At 34.4% G+C, this 22,120-nt stretch overlaps 1 protein-coding gene across 6 annotated transcripts in view; it reads right to left on the bottom strand.

Moving 5' to 3' along the window:
- mcc (MCC regulator of WNT signaling pathway) overlaps positions 1-22,120 on the bottom strand; it is a 77,799-nt gene that overhangs the window by 46,672 nt on the left and 9,007 nt on the right. The window contains exon 1 of one of the 6 annotated variants that reach the window (XM_052557006.1): positions 9,532-10,053. The exons of 4 other annotated variants lie outside the window; for them this stretch is intronic. In XM_052557006.1, the coding sequence (XP_052412966.1) occupies positions 9,532-9,567 (36 nt within the window). In that variant the 5' untranslated portion in view covers positions 9,568-10,053. Of the gene's footprint in view, positions 1-9,531; positions 10,054-22,120 lie in introns of those variants that run through there. One more of the 6 variants, XM_052557007.1, reaches the window with a different exon arrangement.

The following is a 22,120-nucleotide window of genomic DNA, read 5'->3' as shown; positions in this document are numbered from 1 at the left end:
ATCCTTCTAAAAAAAAGATCAAACTTTCAGGAATCAATCAGGGAACTCTAAATTCAACAAATCAGAGCCATATGATTTCTAAAATGAACAGAATCATAGAAACTAGTCATAAGAGTGGAATTTACAGTATAGTGAAAAATTCATAGGGCCCTATTATTGTTAATATGTGAATAAATTAGACATGCTTTTTAATTCTAAAAACTTTATTAACTATAATCTTATTTGTATAAAAATGTACAAAAATACAAAACCGAATTTGGGGAAAAATAAAACTAATATATATATATATATATATATATATATATATATATTTATATATTAAATATATTAAATCAATTGATAAGACATGATTTTTTGATTATTAAAATTAAATTCCACAATTTAATTGGAATCCAGAGAAAATTTTTACAGGAAATTTGGGGGAAAACATAAAAAATTTCCAATTATGGTTAAAACTGTTTTTTTTTTTTTTTTTTTTATTTTTTTTTTATTAATGATTAAACTGTTAAAGCTTGAAGAATTCAATTGATCAGATATACAAGTTTATTAAAAGTTACTTTAACTATTAAAATGGAATACCCCAAAGAAATAAAACATAAAACACAGGATTCTGAGATAGATAGATAAAATATCATAATATAAGATAATGATTATTTATTAAGATAACATAAAATATAAATATAACATAATAAACAGAAGATGCTCTGAAAAACTCAAGGTAAAAGTAAACTTTGTATATAGCTTGCTGGCATCTAAAAGAACCTAACCGCATCTGCCTCAGAACGAGTGTTCACGTGTTTCCCACCGGAGGAATGCTGGCAGAACGTAAACAATCCGACACTGAAGATTCCCTTCAGGAAGAGGATCTCCACCCCGCCGGTCAAACACCAGAAGAAAACGCCTGACGAACAACAATAACAGCAGCGCGGAGGGTCATTTCCATTTCACAGAACAAACATTCCCCGGTCAGAATGAGTTCTAATGAGTCTCTCTGTTCATTAGTGCATCTGCATCTAATCAAAGCTCCACCGAATCTAATTAGCTTTGCTCTGGATAAATAACAAGAGAGCGGGAGCAAAGATCTAAATCATTTTATCAGATCTACCTCTAAAACTAAAGCTGTACGACTGCATCGGCATCAAACTGCATAATACCCACATTCTGCTGAATATAAGAGTGTTACATAAAGATCAGGTGCTGGAGATGAAACATGAATCACATGAGTGAGCGATGATCTTACACATGCCTGAGTAACTGAGCACTGAAATAACAGCAAGGATACCGACATCAGTCACAGCGCAGAGACGCTAACACACTGCCTCAAAACTGCTCTAAACTAAACAGAAACTAAAACTGCCAATATGTGGTGGCTTAATGAGTCATTGAGTCATTCGATGAATTGTTCAATCCATGATTTGTTTAGAAATTATACTTTAAATATGAAACTAAATCCACCAATAGGTGTTGGTTTAATGAGTGAGTCTTTGAGTCATTCATTCAACAGATTCATTTAGAAATGACACTTTAAATAAGAAACTAAATACAGCAATATAGGGTGGCTTTAAGAGTTGAGTCACTGAGTCATTCATTCAGTGAACGAGTGAGTCATTGAATCATTCATTCAATTAATTGCTCAACTCACTGATTGATTTAGAAATTATACTTTAATTATGAAACTAAATCCACCAGTAGGTGTTGGCTTAAGGAGTGAGTTATTCATTCAACAGATTTATTTAGAAATGACACTTTAAATAAGAAAGTAAACGCACCAATATGTGGAGCATAGAGTCATTCATTGATTCAATGAACTGTTCAATTCAACTGATTCGTTAAAAAATTATTTAAATGTGAAACTAATACCACCAAAATGTGACTAAAGTAGTGAGTGATTCATTCAACTGATTCATTTAGAAGTTATACTTAAAATATGACACTAAAACTGCCAATAGATGGTCGGCTAATGAGTCAATGATTAATTAAAACGGCTGATTTATTTAGAAATTATAATTGTAATAAGAAACTAAAACCACTAGAAGGTGGAGGTTTAATGAATGAGACATTGACTCAACTGATTCGCTAAAACAACTGATTAAACTAAATCTGCAAAAATGTGGTAACTTAATGACAGAGTCATTCATTTAACTGATTCTTTTAGAAATTATACAGTAAATATGGAACTAAAATACACGGTGGCCAATCATTAATTTCACTTAAGAATTGATTACTTTGAATCAATTATTCATCTGATGCATTCAGAACTAATTGGCAAAACAGAGCAAAAACAGACAATATTGTATAACTCAAAATATAACTTGCATTATTAACTTCTTATTTATATAAAATCAATAGTGCATTGAGCTGATATTCAGGAAAGAACAGCACACTTGGTTGTGTAATTCTGCATAACTATATCATAAATACAAAAGACAAAATCTCATACAGTGGCGATAAAACAGCAATTATGATATCACAGATGCATATTGCACACGCCTGTTTTATAATAAATCAAATACTATACACATAATAGACAATAGATAATAGAGTTTAGTAAGCTTAAGACACAAAGGTGAGAATTTTTTTCCATGTAAATATTTATTTTTTGCTGTCTGCATAATCAAGCATGCCTCATCACATCAGGTTTGAACTCAATCGTCTCCATATTTTATGTCTATTACAGCAAAACAAGCTCTTTCTCCAGGCAGGTAACAAAAACACTATTCCCCTATAAAACCCGATCTCTCTCTCTCAACAGAGCAGGAATAAAGGGCATTTTGTCTTCAGAGGAGCTTTTATGAGCCGCGGCTGAGGTGTAAATACTCTGTTTATTTGGACTGAAGGGGCTGAAGGTACTTCAGGTGCTCACACATTCGTTTTCCAGCTTAATGGTCCGTGAAAGGAGAATTATCTCTGTACACACACACTCTGAGGCTTCAGTGTCACACACACACACACACACACACACACACACACACACACACACACGTCAGGGCTCTCAGAGGTTTGAGGCTGAGGGAGAGACAGACACAGAACAAAGCATCCAGATGAAAAGAAAAGCCGGAGAATCAGTGTTATTAAGCAGAACTCAATCTGCAATCAGGAGAAACGGATCAGTAAGCGAATCAAGTGCTGACTAGAAGCATTACGAGTGTGTGTGGCTGTTTCTCTGAAATCAATTACGACTCTTAAAATCCACAACAGCACCAATTATTCCAACAAATGAAATGCAACCAGAGGCAAAATGAAAAGATTTATAAATACACAGTGATTCAGTTTATTGGAATCTGAAGATGGTGATAAAATTAATGATTTTTTGTTGTTGTTGAAGCATTGAATATATTTCCATTTATCTGCTATTAAAGATTTTTGTGAAAACAAAAAAGAGATAAGAATGAATGAAGTTCAAGTATAATTACCAAGACTAAAATGGAAATTAAAATAAAAATGAACACTTAAAACCACTTTATTTAAGCTGACATAAAAACCAAGAAACTTAAACACAAACAACAAAATAAAAAATAAAAATAAAAAAATTAAATAAAGAGAGAGAGAGAGAGAGAGATAAATAATGCATTGGCAATTTAAATAACATACATTTAACTGCTAAAATTATTAAAACAGAAATTGAAATAAAATAGAATCAATGAATATATTTCACCCTTAAACTAATATTAAAAATAATTTTCGTTATTGAAATGAAGCCTAAATAAAATAAATATTCAATGAATAACTCAAACTTAAAAAACAAATGGAAATCTTCTTTCGGCAACTATTTGAAATAAAATAAGCACAAATACTAAAATGAGTCAAATAGAAATAACAATAAATCTAAGTTAAATAAAAATTACTAATAAACAGTAATACACTAATGACTAATAAATTATCATCAGCAAACTGACCATATTTATAAAATACCGTTTCGCTTATTTGGATTAATTAAAAGTACTTTGCATATATTTTAAATATATTTAAATTTATTTGACTTAAAAAAACGCTTTCGCTACTGAAATGAAGCTGAAATAAAATACATATTATTATACAAAAATAACTGAAATAACATATAAGTTTTAAAAACGTTTAAGTTAAAAAAAACTAAAAAACAAATAAAAAATATTTAAAAAATATTAAAAGAAACAAACACTAATAAAAAATGAAAAAGAATATAACAAAATATAAAATAAAAAAAAAATAAAGTGTTCTGCAACTTATTAATAAATACTATAACAGTATATAAACAATAGTAAAATAACATTATATATGAAACGTAAAGGTAAAAACGGCTGTTCTATAGGGAATGAATTTAAAGATTCAACTCATCTGAATATTTCATCATGGAAATGGTCTAATCGCTGATTAAAACGTGTTAAATGTCTGTTTAAAAACAGTATTCAAACTTGTCCACCTGGGTAACACAGCACCTAACAACCACCCAGAACTCCTTAGCAACTGCGCAGTCATGCCTTTACAAGTTCAGCACAGACGAGATATTCTGAAGAAAAACGTAAGAAAAATAAACCTGCTGTCGAGTATCTTGGCAGAGCTTCACCTGACAGAAATCATGATGACAAATACTGTGTAAAAACTCAGTTTTGACCAGTGCATGAAAAAAAAGGTTTTGTCTGTAGTGTCTTGCCTTAAAGGGACAGTTCACCTAAAATTAAAACATTGTCATCATTTACTCACCATCATGTCGTTCCGAGAGTTTCTTTATTATGTTGAAAACAACAGAAGATATTTTGAAGAATGGTGGTAATCTTAAACAGTTGACGGTACCCATTGACTTCAACAGAATGGAAGTTACTGTAATGGGTGCCAACAACTGTTTGGTTCTTCAAAACTCAGCAAAATACCTTCTTTTATGTTCAACATTAGAAAAAATGCATCCAGGTTTGGAATGACAGGATGTCGAGGACATTATGACAAAGTTTTGATTTTTGGCTGAAATATTTCTATAAATAATCACAGTCTTACATGCAGTCTGAAGTACAGTTATCGGACTAATAGCAAAAAATCCCAATATCTGCCAATTAAATGGACTGTGCAATATAACACCCTAGTTGGAAATGATGAAAAAAGACCAAAACAACAACAAGTGACACCAGTCTTTGACTGTGCATGAATTATCTAGTGTCAGAATTTGATCTGAAGAGTAGAGGTCGGCCGATATATCGGGCCGATATTTTTTTTATATATCGGTATTGGTATTATTATTATGGGCAAAAGCCAATTGGAAAAAAAAGCTTTCTCACCTGTTTTAAAGGGGTTTAGTCTGAATAAAATGCTAGTAGCAGGACTGTAAAATGAATAGATGTGATTATGATCATTTGATAAAATGAAGAGAGCACGCCATACGTTTGACATTATTTTACTTTGTCAAGGAGACTGCTGAATGTGTCTCTTTAGATGGTTTTGTGGTGCTAGTTGTTGTATTTTAAAACGCAATTGCAATGTTTTCAAATGACACTATAGTATTAAAAATAAAATGATCCCAAACGTTACTGTGGCACTTGTGGCTGTGCTGCGCAGTCAGTGGAACGCTTTTATCACATCAAACATTTTATGCAAGAATTATGACCAGTACTTTGTTTGATCCTGTTCTGCTAAATATTAGATTTAGAATTTTTGTGTTTGGCTAGGCCTATTTGTTTTAAAAAAAAAATCTGCATTTACAGTCCATTAGATTGAGACATTAGTGCTTGCATATGAGGATGAGCGAGCGCGGGTTTGACCAGATGTATTTGGAGGTTATTGCTCACGTCTTGTTCTGTTTATTATATGTTTATTTATTTTTTTAGATATTTTATTTTTTTATATTTTTCGGTTTAATTTATTTTTATTTATTTTATTTAAATGTATATGTAAGTTTACATTTATGTTCCAACAAACTTGAAAAATTCTGCTTGATAAATGCTCTAAAACTTTTATGTAAACAATTGATATGATTGATATATATATATATATATCAATATATATACATATATATAAATATATAAAAGGGGTGTATATATATATATATATATATATATATATATATATATATATACACCCCTTTTATATATTTAATACTTAGTCAGTTTATTGATTTGTTTGATTAACTTTGGATACATTTTTTATTTTAATACCGTGAAAAAATTAAGATTTGAGAGATGGTTCAAGTCAGTTCTTAATAAATAATGATAAGTTTAGAAATGTTGTGCATCCACTTATTATTAGTGTGACATTTTAGCATGCAAATGAAGGGGAAAACTCCAAGATATCGGCCCTAAAAATCGGCAGCACATATCGGCCATCGGCTGACCCTGACCTCTAAACATCGGCATCGGCTATAGAAAAACCCATATCGGTCGATCTCTACTAAAGAGCCAAATATTTTACGCTGAAGAGTTTCAGCTGATGTAAAAGTTTGTGAATCCCTACTTACATCTATATCTAGTGCCTGATTTGGTCAATATATTGGCTTTCTGTGGTCAAATATTCTGTATAATGTTGTAATGACTTCAATGAGCCAATATAATCTGAAAAACAGTCTCAAACTAAATTAATTCTGAAGTTTAGTCTTCACATAATTGGCCAAATAAGCAGAGTTACCAGTCAATAACCTCAAAAATGTCTCAGTATCAGGCTTTCTGATTTTGGAAATAACAAAGATGACAAAAGAGAGAAAGCTGATTCATCAGCGTATTAGTAAGTTGGAAATAATAAAGACAGAGTAAAGGAAAAGACACCAGACCTTCTGGTAACACACACACACACACACACACCCACACACACAGCGTCAGAAAGCTCGAGCAGATCCAGTATCCTCCGTCTAAAGTGCTTTAGTGTGTACTACAGCCAGCGAGACCAACGCCGCACTAAATCAGTGTGAAGAGGCCAAGTGCAGATAAAAATAGACAGCAGCCCTATGCTTATCAAACAGTGCTTTTATTTCTGTCCGTCTGCCTGAAGACGATAAAGACAGCTCTGTCTCACGTCTCCCGGCCGTCCAGCGTGAGGACAGACGAATTCCTGAAAACCATGTCAACCGTAGGCCGACTCTTCCTTGAAGGAATGTTCTCGGGAACACTTTACCTTTGTTAACAAGAACAAATAACAAGAAATACTTTGAAAGCATTATTAACCTTACTAAATACACTACTAAAATCCCAGTGTAATATAATCAACATGTGCTAACAATATAGTTTCAACTTGTTGTATTTACAATAACGCACTTACAATGGAAACGGTGCAAAAGTGCAGCATCGGAAATACATTTACATTACATTCATGCATTTAGCAGATGCTTTTATCCAAAGTGACTTACTATGTATGTAGTTAGTATGTAATTAAATTAACTGTAATCTGCAATATTCACGGTGCTTTGCAAACATAACATGCACAGAATGTTATACTTGCTCAACTATAACAGCCTTCTGGTTAATTTTATGAAGTTTAACTGCAACTATTAGACTTTATTATGGCACAAAATTACTAAATTGGAAAATAAATCACTTGCATACACTGAACAGTCTGGGCAGTTTAAAAACAGAATAAAACTACACTTAAAAATAAAAAAAGGTGGAAAAAAAGAAGTTAAACTTAAAATAAAGTACAATCTAATTAATACTTGTATAATACTTTATACAATTTAATAAAATAAAATAAATCAAATGAATAAAAATAGATAAATTCACTTAAAATAATTTAATAAAAAAATTAAGAATAAAATTAATTTGAATAAACATGTAAATAAATAACTTAAATGCTTAATATAAATCCATTGACATCTGCTGTTGAAAAGTTTTTATTTTATTTTTATCAGTAATCAACAACAACCAATAAACAAATGCACTTTTAATAAATAAATAAATTATCCAGTTATCAAGTGTATAATATAAATCCTTGGACATCTGCCGTTTTAATTTATTTCTCTAGAATACAAAAAATGATTCTCCAGGATTTGACCTTGAGACCATTACTATAAAAAAAAAATACATCCAGTTCATTTTTACAAACTGGGATATACTTCAGAACTATTTCTTATGCAATCAACAAAACAATAAATAAGACAAAAAATATTTGAAAATAAATAAATGGCGCTCAAGTGCATAATATAAATCAACTGACATCTGCTGTTTCACAGGATTTGACCTTGAGAACTTTACTCTAAAAACACTTCCAGTTCATTTTTATAAAACAGAGGAATAATTCAGAACCAGCAATGCGTCATTTGACTGGTATAATCCCCAGAGATGCTCCTGAAGTGCTGTAAGACTCAATCTGTGATCGATGTGAGCGGATAACATCTGTAAACACCAGCCCATAAAACAGGCAGCAGCTGCCACACGCTTCACATTAACACACGTCTGGACAATTAAACTGTTACGCTAGCAGGTCCCAATCAAAGGCGCTCTCTATTAAGTGAAGCTTTCATGTGATTTGGTGTGGGATCAAACGCTCCGAGCGATGAAACTCAAACACACGGCCAGACATTACAAGCGAGCTATACGTCTCTTTTTTCTTTTGCTGTGACAAAACAAGGAGTTTTCTCAGAGAAATCTTGACTTGATGCTCAACAAGCACTAGTTCAATGGAGGCATGAAATAAACAATTATTTCATTATACATTTGTAATGCATTTAATGAAAAATTTTAAATGTGAACATACAGTAGTGCAAAATGTATTAATGTAAAATAATGTAATTTATTTATATATACAGTGTTACCACACTTTCTGACCAATGTATTTATGTATTTATATTTGTTCTGGAAGACGGCACAAGCATAAATATTTTCTTAAAAATAATTATATGAATAAAAATATTATATATAAAGATGATTATTTATAAATAATTATAATAATTAATATACATTACTTGAGTTAATGTAAAATATAACTCTGTAAATAAATAAATAAAAAATATTAATAATATATATATATATATATATATATATATATATATATATATATATATATTAACTGAATATAAAATATAGAATATATATTACAGAACCCTGCATAAATATATAATAGATAAATAAAATTACAATATTAATTAATAAATATTTAGACATATCAATTTATTATATTTTATGGATCATTCTTAAAAATGTTGAGCTCATGGCACAAGACGCTGAAAAAACAAGGAGAGGCATATATAGCAAACAAAATGTTTATGATGAAGGTCATCATCAGATTTCATTTTACATGAACAAATTTTGCACTTTATTTCTTTTATACATATAATACTTAAAAAAAGCTACTGATTTTATATTAGATTACATGTTTTCTACACTTTTTTTTCTAATCTCTCTGTTCTAGATTCCGTTAGTAAAAAAGTTTAAAACAAGCACATCTGACATCTGATGCGATCTGACCCTGAAGAAAGCGAGGATGAGAATCACATGATGAAGCTGTGATTGCAACTTTAAAAGTGACAGCACAGAAACACGCTTGGAAAGAAAACGAGAGCATGAGTCTTTCCCTGTGTGTGTGGGTTTGAGGCGACCGCAGATCATCAGAGACACGCACGCCGCAGTCAGAGCCTCGTCTTACCTCGCTTCCCTCGTTCACAGCTACTCCAGAGTTCATGGTCCCTAAACTCCCGGAGCTATGTGCGTTTCCGGAGACGGTTTTCCAGCGGCAGACAGCAGATGTCCGCAGCTGGCGAGAAACACGTCTGTTTCTCAGGTTCCTCCCGCTTCTGTAATCCACACACACCGCTGCCAGCTCATCCTCCACACAATCCGGCGGTATTCCCAACACAATCCCAGTGATAATCCACACGAGAGACCACTAAATCCACGCTCCGCACATTCCTCGAGCCAGCCGGAGACTCCAGCAGCAGAGAGAGAGAGAGAGAGAGAGAGAGAGAGAGAGAGAGAGAGAGAGAGAGAGAGAGAGAGAGAGAGAGAGAGAGAGAGAGAGAGAGAGAGAGAGGGAGAGAGAGAGAGAGGAGAGAGAGAGAGAGAGAGAGAGAGAGAGAGACACACAGAGAGACAGAGAGACCTCCTCGGGGCTCACATGCTGCATGGGGCCACAGGACAGAGTGTTTTACACGTGTATGTATGTGTGTGTGTGTGTGTGTGTGTGTGTGTGTGTGGGAGGAGACTCCTTCAGGGCCGTTTCAGGCCGTCAGATTCCCCTCGGCTGGAATATGATCAGTCACTCCAAGCTCTCGACCTCCTCCCTCATGCTAACACTGATCTCAGCTATGCACTTCTACACTTACAGTAAATACTAAAGAAATAAATCATCCTGACACATCAGCTGAATCCATTAATTCTGTCTTTGATAATTTATAATTATTAAATAAGAATTTATGTATTATTAATTATAAATAGTCTATTATTTTTAATAACAGATTTTCTTTTAAATTTTCAAATAATATTTAATTATACAATTATTTTAAATACAATGTTGCATTACATGCTGCTATATAAACACACACACACACAGTATAATTAATAATTAATTATATTGATGAATAATGAATTCACATAAATTTAAAATGTATTATTTTGAATCACAAATTCTAATTTTAAATTACAAATATTTAACACTTAAAAACAATAACTATTATCTTACTATTTTCATTTTAATATTAATTTATAATAATTAATTTACATACATTTCAATGTATTATTTTGCTAATATTCAAGTAAAAATAATATATATATATATATATATATATATATATATATATATATATATATATATATATATATATATATATATATATATATATATATATACATACATACATGTGTGTGTGTGTGCATAGAACAGTTCTATCTGGTCCTAAAATCTGATTGGCTGATAGGAGTATATATAAATTATAAATAGTATTGTTTTTGTCACAGAATGTAGTTTTAAGAGGTTTTCAGGTGAGAATGTACTTGTTTATAGTTTGAATATGCAGTTTGTTAATGAAGATAATGTCTATTTGAAAATGTGTGTCGATGTTTTCGGACAGAAATGGTCTGCTGCAATTCTGTGCTCATGAACCCGCAGAGAGAGCGCCTCACCTAGCTAGATTTTCTGGAATTTACTGCTGGCTCTGATGTCTCTGTATTGGTTAAACATGAGATATAATTCATTATGGGTAATTCTAATGGTTGTCTTCGGTCTCATTAACCCTTGTGCATTGTTCAAATTCACTAACCTTTCGTTATGTTCGAGATGAAAACATCCAATAAATTAAACTTCTGTAAAAATGTATCAGATAAATATATATATTTTTTAATTTTTTGCATAAATCTATTAATCAACCTCAGTCCTGATCAAAACTACCAAATGTTTAAAAAACTAAATACCAAACAAAATGACTTATTTTCAATATAAAGAGTAATTGTGGCAGGATTTTTTTTTTTTTTTTACCTTTTATCACTGTCTTTGGCATGTTAAAGATTAGTAACAACATTGGCTTTGATGCATTGTTAGTTTTTATGCAGCATTATATTTTAATTTTTTAATTTAATTTCTCCCTCATTTATTGTTTGTGGCTGTTTTTGCCCTATTGACCATTAACCCTTTAGATAGGCCTGTGCAAAAAAAAGCTTAGTTTCTGGCTTGTATATGGAGCTATATGGAGTATAACATCATATTATATTATGTGTGTGTGTGTGTGTGTATCTGTGTGTGTAAGAGAGAAAGAGAGAGAGAGAGAGAGAGAGAGAGAGAGAAAGAGAGAGAATTGAATTTGAAAAATAACTTTAATTCACAATCATCTTAATACACACAAAACAATAACAAACTGCCAACAGGAAAAAAACAAATTACGGAAAAAAAATTAAATCATCTTCAAAAATGGTACACAAAACTCCCTTGCAACACCAAATCTTCTCAAAAGTAAACAGATCATTCATATTTTTATAAAACTTGTAATCAATCAGCACTCTTGATTTTACCAATGTTAAAAAAGTGTCAATGATGTTTTGCCCATGTTTCTGTTCAATTTTATCCCTTCTAGTAATATATATTGCCATTTTTGCATACCCAATTATAAAATTCAGTAACTGACAAATGTACTTATTTTTTTTACTATATTTAAACCCCAAAATAAACACAGTTTCCGTAAACAATTCATTAAAACCACAAAAACATTTTTCTAAAAAAACAAATAAAGGTATTAATCTAGCACATTGTACGAATTCATGAAAAATTGTTTCTCTTTGTAAACAGAAGGGACAATCATCATTAACTTCCACATTTAAAATCGAAACAAAAGAATTAACCGCTAAAATTCCATGAAGAATTCTCCATTGCAAATCCCCAACCTTTTTTGATAATGGCGGTTTATATAGTACTCTCCATTCTGGTTTTTCATTTTCCTTTAAGCAAAAAAAAGATCTCCATGGTGTATCTGTTTTTCTTGCCAAATGATTCTTATTAAAACCCATTACACAGGCTCCATACAGTATTTTTCCTCTAGTAGATATTACGTCCAACCACTGGGAGTCCCAAGTTTTAAAAGGAAAACCATTAAAACCATCCAACTTTGGTGAGATCATCAAACAAGGGAAAAAATCACTTTCATCAGGAATGGACACTCCAGAAAAATAATCTTTCAACATTAAAACCTCTTCTGTTGTGAAGATAGACTTTAACTTAGCTAAAAACATTGCAACTAATCTAACAGATTTAATGCCTAAAAAATCAGCTACTTTAACAGCATTGTCCAATTTCTCTCCAGCTATGTCCAGCAAATGTCTTAAAATAATCACTTTTGATTCTTTAAGCTTAAAACCACAATTATTGTCATTCACATCGAGCCGAGCCCCAAGAATTAAAGGTTCCTCCAGAAGCCAGTGAAGTGAGTACGGGTTTTCAGATTTCTGAATATAAAAGAGACTCCAAACTTTAAAAAGACTCTTATAAAAAGGTGGAAAAACAGACAAGTCCATTTTTAAAGGGTTTAGTAGAAACAGATGTTTGTTTAGTCCGAGACCTCCAAAGCTTTGCAAGACTATGTGGGCCATTACCCTCCAGCTGACATCTGATGCACCGTCTATAAGTCTCTGCAGAAACTGCAAACGAAAAGCAGCAGTTCTGCTCTGTAAATGAATCAGTCCTTGTCCTCCTTCTTCTTTCGGTAGGTAAAGAACACTCTGCCGAATCCAGTGTAATTTATCCCAGAAAAAGTCTACAATAATCGCTTGTATTTTCATTAGAAGTTGAGGAGGAGGATCAACACACGCCAACTTATGCCACAGTGAAGACGCGACCAGGTTGTTGATCACAAGAATGCGTCCTCTATATGACATTTTAGGGAGCAGCCACTTCCATTTTTCCAAACGTCCTTTGATTTTTTCAACAACTCCTTCCCAATTCTTTTGTTGAGTCGTGTCATCACCTAAAAAAACTCCCAAATATTTTAAACCACCTTCACCCCAGACCAAACCTTCTGGTATTTTTGGTTTACCATTTTTCCATTTACCAACCAAAAGTGTTTCACATTTCTTCCAATTCACTTTTGCCGAAGATACAACAGTGAAATCATTAATCAGATTAAATAAACTTTGCACATCTTTTTGTCCACTTACAAACACCATTACATCGTCAGCATAAGCAGATAAACATATATTTTTTCTACAGTTAGGCAAATGTAATCCATCGATTTTTTCCCTTATTTTTTGTAATAAAGGTTCGATGGCCAAGGCATACAACATTCCAGATAGAGAGCACCCTTGTCTTACACCTCTTTTAACCTGAAATGGAGCACATAAACCGCCATTAATCTTCAATACACTTTCAATTTCACTATAGAGTACCTGGACCATCATAATAAAATCTTTTTTTAAACCAAACGCTGCTAAAGTTTTCCACAAATAGGGGTGCTCAACCCTATCAAAAGCTTTCTCTTGGTCCAGTGTAATCATTCCAAAATCCAAATCCAGCAATTTTGACACCTCGAAAGCATCTCGAACTAAAGAGATGTTATCAACAATGGATCTGCGCGGAATACAGTAAGACTGGTCTGGATGTATTACTTGCCTTATTACTTCGGCCAATCTGTTTGCCAAAGCCTTAGAGAGCAGTTTATAATCACAACAAAGAAGTGATACAGGGCGCCAGTTCTTTATGTCTGTCAAGTCTCCTTTCTTTGGTATTAGCGTTATCACTGCTCTCCTGCAGCTCAACGGCAACATACCTTTTGCCAGACTATCACTCAGCACCTGTAACAAATCCGCTCCCATCTCTGCCCAGAAGGACTTGTAAAAGTCAATTGGAAGGCCGTCAATCCCAGGAGCTTTTCCCGACTCCATGTCATGAAGGGCCTTATATAACTCTCCCAGACTAAGCCCACCTGAAAGAGCCACATTACCTTCTTCTGACATCTTTGGTAGGGAATTAAAAAAATTACTGTCCTCATCACCTTCTATTACACACTCACTTCTATACAAATCTTTGTAAAAATCAACTGCTCTCTTTCGTATATCACTAGGGTTCAACAAAAATTGACCCTCTTCCGATCGCAAGGCTTTAACCAATCTCTTCTGCCCATTTTTTTTCTCTAAACAGAAAAAAAATTTTGACGGTGCATCCATATGATTTATATTTTGGAATCTTGATCTGACCAATGCGCCCTGTGTTCTGTATTCCAGCAGATCCGCTAACTGAGCTTTCTTTTTAAAAAATAGTTCCCAATGATTACTTGTCCCAGTTGATTCAGCTATTTTTTGACACTCACTTAATTCATTCTCCAAAGTTTCCAGAGATCTTTTAAACTCTATGGTGACGTTGCGAGTGTATTGTTGACAAAACTGTCTAATTTTAACTTTACCAATGTCCCACCACTGTTGTATTGATCTAAAATTAGTCTTTGATTTTCTATAATTCTGCCAAAAATATTTAAAAGAATCTCTAAAAAAACTATCATTCAATAAAGAAATATTGAAATGCCAATAGGCGCTGCTAGGTTTGAATGAATTTAAAATAAAATTACATTGTACCATACTATGATCAGAAAAACCTATTGGGGTTATAGAGCAATTCTTGAAAATATTAAACTGATGAGTAAAACCATACAACCTATCTAATCTGGCAAGGGAAACCATGTTTTCCCTCACATGAACCCATGTATATTGTCTTATATTTCCGTTTAATTGTCTCCAAATATCACAAAGATCAAACTTCTTAATGAAATGAATAAGACGTTTCTGAGACAACAAATGGGGTTCTACGTGGTTCCTATCCATCATATTTTCTGTGCAATTAAAATCTCCCCCCAAAAACAAATATTCCTCTTCCGAGCAATTTTGTAAAGTAGTACCCAATAAGTCTAGGAACAACAATCTTTCCATAGGGACTGTTGGAGCATAAATACAGATTATAATTAAAATATAACTTTCATAGACAGCTCTGATTTTTATTAGTCTTCCTTTCACAACTTCATCAATAACGTAAGAAATTGGATTAAAACTCTTAGAAAAAATTACTGCAACTCCTGCACTTATCGAAGTGTTATGGCTTAAAACAGTCAGCCCTTCAAATTCTTTTTCCCAATCTGCTGCATTCCCCCCGTCACTATGTGTTTCTTGTAACAATAAAATATCAAGATTCTTCTGTTTCATTAATTCATTTATCATTCCTCTTTTCTTAAAGTCTCTAGCACCATTTACATTCAGGGTTGCTAGACGAACTTCACTCATGACAGAGAGGAGAAAAAAAAGCCCCCAAAAAACCACACTCATTAATGTGGAACATGAGCTTAACTTATTCAACATCATTCTTGAGTTTCTCTACATTCCTCACCAATTTTTTTAAACGATAAACTTCTTTATTTGTGAAGCAACCTTCAGCCATTAAATTCCTCGTTTTCTCCACAAACTGTGTTACATTAGGGAAATACTCTTGTACACACACCCCTCTCTTGTTCTTCGTTGACTTAAGGAATAATTTGATCTCTTCAGCATCATAGCTACGAACAGAGAAATCACTCAGAGACAACGCCACACTAGAATCTGATGATTCACCTTCACTTTCTGTTTCATTATCATCGCTACCAAATAAGTCAGCTTTCTTCACAACTTTCTTATTTTGAGACTTATCACTCATTTTTCTTTTTTGAGGTGTTTTGAACAATTCTGTTCCTGTCTCCATCTCCACTTCCACACAATCAATTCCACTCTTAGCCTGATTAACATCAGTCCCAGTAGTACCACCTTCTCTTTCTTTTTCAGGAAGTTTTTATATTTTTTTACATCAGATATCATATCAATTTTGTCTTTCTTTTCTGAATCTATACCAGTCACATCAACAGTTTTTATTCCAGCTAACTTCTTGGAAATCACCACAGTCTCCTTATTGTGGTCACCTTGCACCTCTGAGCTCAGTGAAACTATACCAGCTTCTCTACTCGTGCTTGGATTGGAGACCATGTCTCCTTTCTCAGTGACTTTCTTTTCTGAGCAGTTACGAATTAGGTGACCCGTTTTTCCACAAGAAAAGCACCTGGTTTTAGCAGTTGTTACAAAAATGATGTAATCAAATTCATCAGCCTTAAAACTAAGTTTAAGATCCAATTCCTCATCATCCTGAATTATCATGTACGCAAATCTCCTGAACGACACAATATGTTTCAAAAGGGGAGAATCCGTGCTAATCGGGATTTTTTTAATTGGGGATACCAATTTTCCATATCGTGATAAAGCTTCTGTTATTATTTCGTCACTGAGAAAGGGGGGAACATTAGATAAGGTGACCCTCTTAGAAGGTAGTGAAAGGGGAAGAACAGGAACAAACTCGCCACTAATTACAATCCCACGCTCAACTACTTCATTCACCTTTTCAACATTACTAAGAAAAATCACCGTAGCGTTATTCATTCTCGATGCGGATAGAATACAATCATGTCCTACAACTTCGCCTATCGCTAAACAAATGTCCTCTACACTCGCCGCCAACGCCACTTTGACCGCATTGCGTCGCGTGAGTGTAGACAAAACCTGTGTAGCTGGGCTCGTCATGCTTCTCCCGGTAAAGACCGGTAGCACGCGGCCCAAACCACACCAAAAAAACAACCACAAACAAACAAACAAACAAACAAAGAAAAAAAGGCGGAAAAAGCAAAGATTTTTAGACACAAAAATCCACTTCACTCACCACACTCTCAATACCCCACACAAGCGCTCAAAAACACCCACACATTTACTCACGCAAACCGCTCTCCTCCACGCACCTGCACCTGCACCCACACCCTCGCGCAACAGTCACACCGGAAAGTGAGACAGAGAGAGAGAGAGAGAGAGAGAGAGAGAGAGAGAGAGAGAGAGAGAGAGAGAGAGAGAGAGAGAGAGAGAGAGAGAGACCTTACTTACCTTGATGTATTTGAGAAAATCAAAATGTACACCTCAGATCTCAGAACTACATGAAGTAAACAAAAACAAAATAAGTGTATTTATGCACCTGCTGCCTGTTAATGGTGGTGACAAATACAGACTAAACAAAAACAAGCTATGTGGATTTAAACACTTGCATGCCATCCTGCTGGTCATTTTAAGATAAGAAGAGCAGCAAGCAACACGAAAAAGGGCTTGACTTGTACCAAAGTTTTAGAAATGATTGTGGAGCTTGACCCCTCCAGCGAGCTGCAGTTTACTTGAAGTTGTTTTTGCATTTTGATTCATAATAAATGATGTTCATAAATCTGATGCAAGGTAGATTATTTTACAGAAAAATCTAAAAGTGTATCCTTAAAGCATTTTAAGATTTTAGACAGGCTTTACCATCGAAAAAAGACATGGATTTCACACAAAGGCCGTCTGTACTTGTCTCCACGTTGGTGGAAAACCACACTTTACCGTTTCTCCCAATCCACCCTGATACAGGATCCTCTGAATCCTCCTCACCTTCAGTGGAAGTGTGAGAGGATGATAAGGGTGCCACAATAAAATCAGGATCTAACTCTGAGTCTGTGGTGTCAGAGGGAGAAGACCATACACCCTGCAGCTCGCTGAAGGGGTCAAGCTGCACAATCATTTCTAACGTTTTGGTATAAGCCCTTTCTCTTGTTGCTTGCTGCTCTTCTCACCATCAAATGACCATCAGGATGGCATGCAAGTGTTTAAATCCACTTGTTTTTGTTTGGTCTGTACTTTTCACCCTCAAAAGGCAGCGGTGCATAAACGCAATTTTTTTTTTTGTTTACTCCATGTAGTTCTGAGAGCTGAGGTGCTTATTTAGATTTTTTCAGATACATCAAGGTAATTGCACAAAGGACTCTCTCAATCTCTCTCTCTCTCTCTCTCTCTCTCACACACACACACACACACTAGGGCTGGCCGATATATCTAACAATATGATCATGTGCATCTAATCAGTAAAGCTGCTTCCCTGATTACCGCAAAATCGCCATCACCTGCTTTTAAATGGAGCAGCATTAAACAGACAGTGCCGTAGATCGCTGACAAGCTACTCAATATCGCGTTTATTATCCCAGATGAATCGCCTTCGATAATGAACGTGATATTGCGTAGCTATTCAGTGTGTTGTGATTGGCCGAATACCTCGGAATGGTTACGCCCCTTACCATATTTGGAAACACATTGTCTAAAAAGTATAATGAATAAATATTACATTAATATATTTTAAATAAATATTATACTCCCCAAAATGCTATAAAATACCATAAAAGCAGCATTAGAAAAGAATAATGAAGGTCATTATTCATTATACCACCAAAAACAAACAAATCTAATTTTAAATCGAAATGGAATTTATAAGAGTTTTTAAATTATAACTACAGTAGGCCTATGTAAAAATAAATACAAATGTAAATCTTAAATGATATAGCAAGTTATATATACCAAGTATGTTAATGTACGTTTTGATGCTTTTGGGCTTTTTTTGGGCTTTTGGCCATGCCTTGGTCACCATTCACTTTCATTGTGTAAAACTAAGCAGTATGAACATTTTGCAAAGCATCTGCTTTTTGTTCCACTGAAACAAATAATTAATATAGGTTTGAAACAACATAAATGTGGTTAGACGATAACAGAAACATTGATCATTTTGAGGTGCACTGTCCCTTTAACACCCAGCCTCTGATGGTTTATTGGTGTTTGCTCATTGTTTTCCTCACGCTGGCCGAGATCCAGAACTTTCTCTGCCGTTTCTCTGGCTGAGGCTCTTAAGCAGATTATATCGCTCTCCTGGCACAGACTCCGTGTAACAGACTTAATTATAGGTGTGTGTCATTGTGTTAGACGAGTCTTCATCAAACACTCTGTCAGAAGCAATGAAAAACACCATGCATCAATATCACGGCAGCATTAGAGCGAGTACACAGATGGTGTCTGTGCTGGATTTACACATCAAAACTGAGATGGGGTTGAGTTTAGAAGGGTAAAAAGGGTCTTATATTGATGTTAAACATGCCTGTGTTTTATAATGAATTCAACAGCTCCCTCTAGTGAAGATGTAAGGTGGATCATTTCACCCAAAAACTAAGTTTTGTTATCATTTGTGTTCACAAGGGCTGGAGAAAAACAGCTTGAAGCTGCAGAACTGCGTCTGAAGGACATGAAGGTGAAGGAGACCGGCGTCAATAATATAATATAATAATGCTTCATTTGATTTATATTATATTTGTAGCATTATAAAGTATATTTCTTGCTGATTTTTATTCAAATGACTTATATGTTCAAAAAATTTTGTTAAAAAGTGATGCATGTGAATGTTTTTTATCAAATTGAAATAATTTGGGAACATAGGGAAAATAGTTTAAAATATAGAAAGAATAAAGTTTTTTTAATGCTTTAAAAATACATATCCAAAAAAAAAAAAAAAGGCACAAATATGTTTTTAGAAAATATTAACATAAATACATTTTGAATAATACACTATTTTATACTTTCCCCCGAAATAATCTGTACAATAAATGTCTCTTTACAGTAATATTTTAATATATTTAATGCATCCGAGATGAATAAACATGTCAATTTCAATTCAAAAACACAAATTTCTTAATACTTGCAGATTCTGAATAGCGTATTAGCATTATACTCTCTAGATATGCAGCATTTATTATTAAAAAGCCAAATGTGTACACCAATGCTACTAAGCAGAAAAAGAAACCAAGTGCCTAAAAATGTCCCGTTGCATTTAGGACCATACTTCTGCTTGCATAACTTTTATATAACTTGTTGCATGTTTTTATTTCAAACAAAAATCACACATATGGCCTTCATTGTGAGCATTGATTCAGATTCTCATCAGCTGAGATATATACTGCTCTGAGCTCTTAACGAAGCCAATAATGAGATGAAGCTAAATGGTGTGCAACAGTCATGAATCCGCGGTGACAGATGAGGCGGCGCTGATGGGATTGCTGGATCTTGTTATGTTAAGAACATGGGGAAGGACTTAATATACGCTGTGATCAGTCAGCATTCACACTCATCTGAAATGTAGCGTTGCATCAGTGTCTCATCAATGGATGCTCTGAAGCGAATGGGTGCCGTCAGAATGAGAGTCTGATAAAAACATCACAGTAATCCACAGCACTACAGTCCATCAGTGAACATCTGGAGAAGACAAAAGCTGGACTCTCATTCTGACGGCACCCATTCACTGCAGAGCATCCATTAATGAGACACTGATGCAATGCTACATTTGATGAAGAGACAAACTCTTCCTGATCTGGGAAGGGTTGAGGGTGAGCACATTTTCATTCTTCTGGAAACTGGACAGACTGAAGATAATTTGCCATGCGCTCCACTAAACCTGACTTTGACTGATTGTCTACATGCATTAGTGAGATGAGGACATTAGCGCTCGGGGCAGAACGCAGTGCTCAGCAGATAATGTCCATAATGAAATTTGGGCTCTAAGTGGAGGATAAAGTGACAGAGAGAAAACCAGAAAGAGAGAGACAGACAGCAGACCTTCAATACCGATCCAATATACAGCAGGCACCGCTTTCTAACAGAGTAGTTTTGTTTGTTTGTTTGTTTGTTTCTCAATCTCACACTTAGTTACAGAAGAAATTAATTAGACAAACATAAAGACAGACATTGAAAACACACGCACACACGTTCATTACTATTCATTGTTAGTTCATGTTAATTAATGAATTATTTTTGCTGTTTCTCACACACTTAGCCCAAAAACAGATGGATATAAAACAGAAAGTGCACTCTCACGTTCCTACAAAGCATCTTTAACTGCTCAATAAAAACTACAGATGCTGCCTAATGAAGAAAACTGTAAACTGCAGCAAAGAAACAGCATGAACCAGCAACCTCAAAACATTACTGCAATCCTTCACAAACTCACAACGGACATTCTGTGCTAAACAGGCAGTTAACAAGAGTTTGTCTTAATAATAATACAGAAAGAAAACAACACTGAGCAGCAGAAAACCCCAAAGCACTGCTTCTGAAATACATCATCCACACATAAAAACAGCTAAAATCATCTTCTTAAAGCAGAGAAGTACAAATAAACCTGCAAAAGCATGTGAAGAGTTAAACAGAGGTGCAACACATGCTGGTGAAGTCAGTACAGCTTTACTGCGGTCACCGGATCGGCTGTATAACGACTAAACATCAGCGATTAAACATCACATGACACCAAACACATTCCTGCATCACTATAAACACACTCGCTCTCTGACGCCACCTACACTAATACATACCACATGACAGAGCAGAGCAGTCCAGAGACACTGACAACACACACACACACACACACACAGAGACACAGAGACACACACACACACACACACACACACACACACACACACACACACAGAGACAGACAGACACACACACACACAAAGATACACATACACACATATACACACACACAGAGACACAGACACACACACACACACAGAGACACAGACACACACACACACACAGAGACACAGAGAACAGACACACACACACACACACACACACAGAGACAGACACACACACACAGAGAACAGACACAAACACACACACACACACACACACACACACACACACACACACACACACACACACACACACACACACACACACACACAGAGACAGACACACACACACACACACACACACACAGAGACAGACACACACACACACACACACACAGAGACAGACACACACACACACACACAGAGAACAGACACAAACACACACACACACACACACACACA

Source organism: Carassius gibelio, chromosome B5 (assembly GCF_023724105.1).
Source record: "Carassius gibelio isolate Cgi1373 ecotype wild population from Czech Republic chromosome B5, carGib1.2-hapl.c, whole genome shotgun sequence".
NCBI lineage: Eukaryota > Metazoa > Chordata > Actinopteri > Cypriniformes > Cyprinidae > Carassius > Carassius gibelio.
The sequence above is the reverse complement of the archived record's forward strand: the minus strand, read 5'-3'. Positions and strand labels throughout refer to the sequence as shown.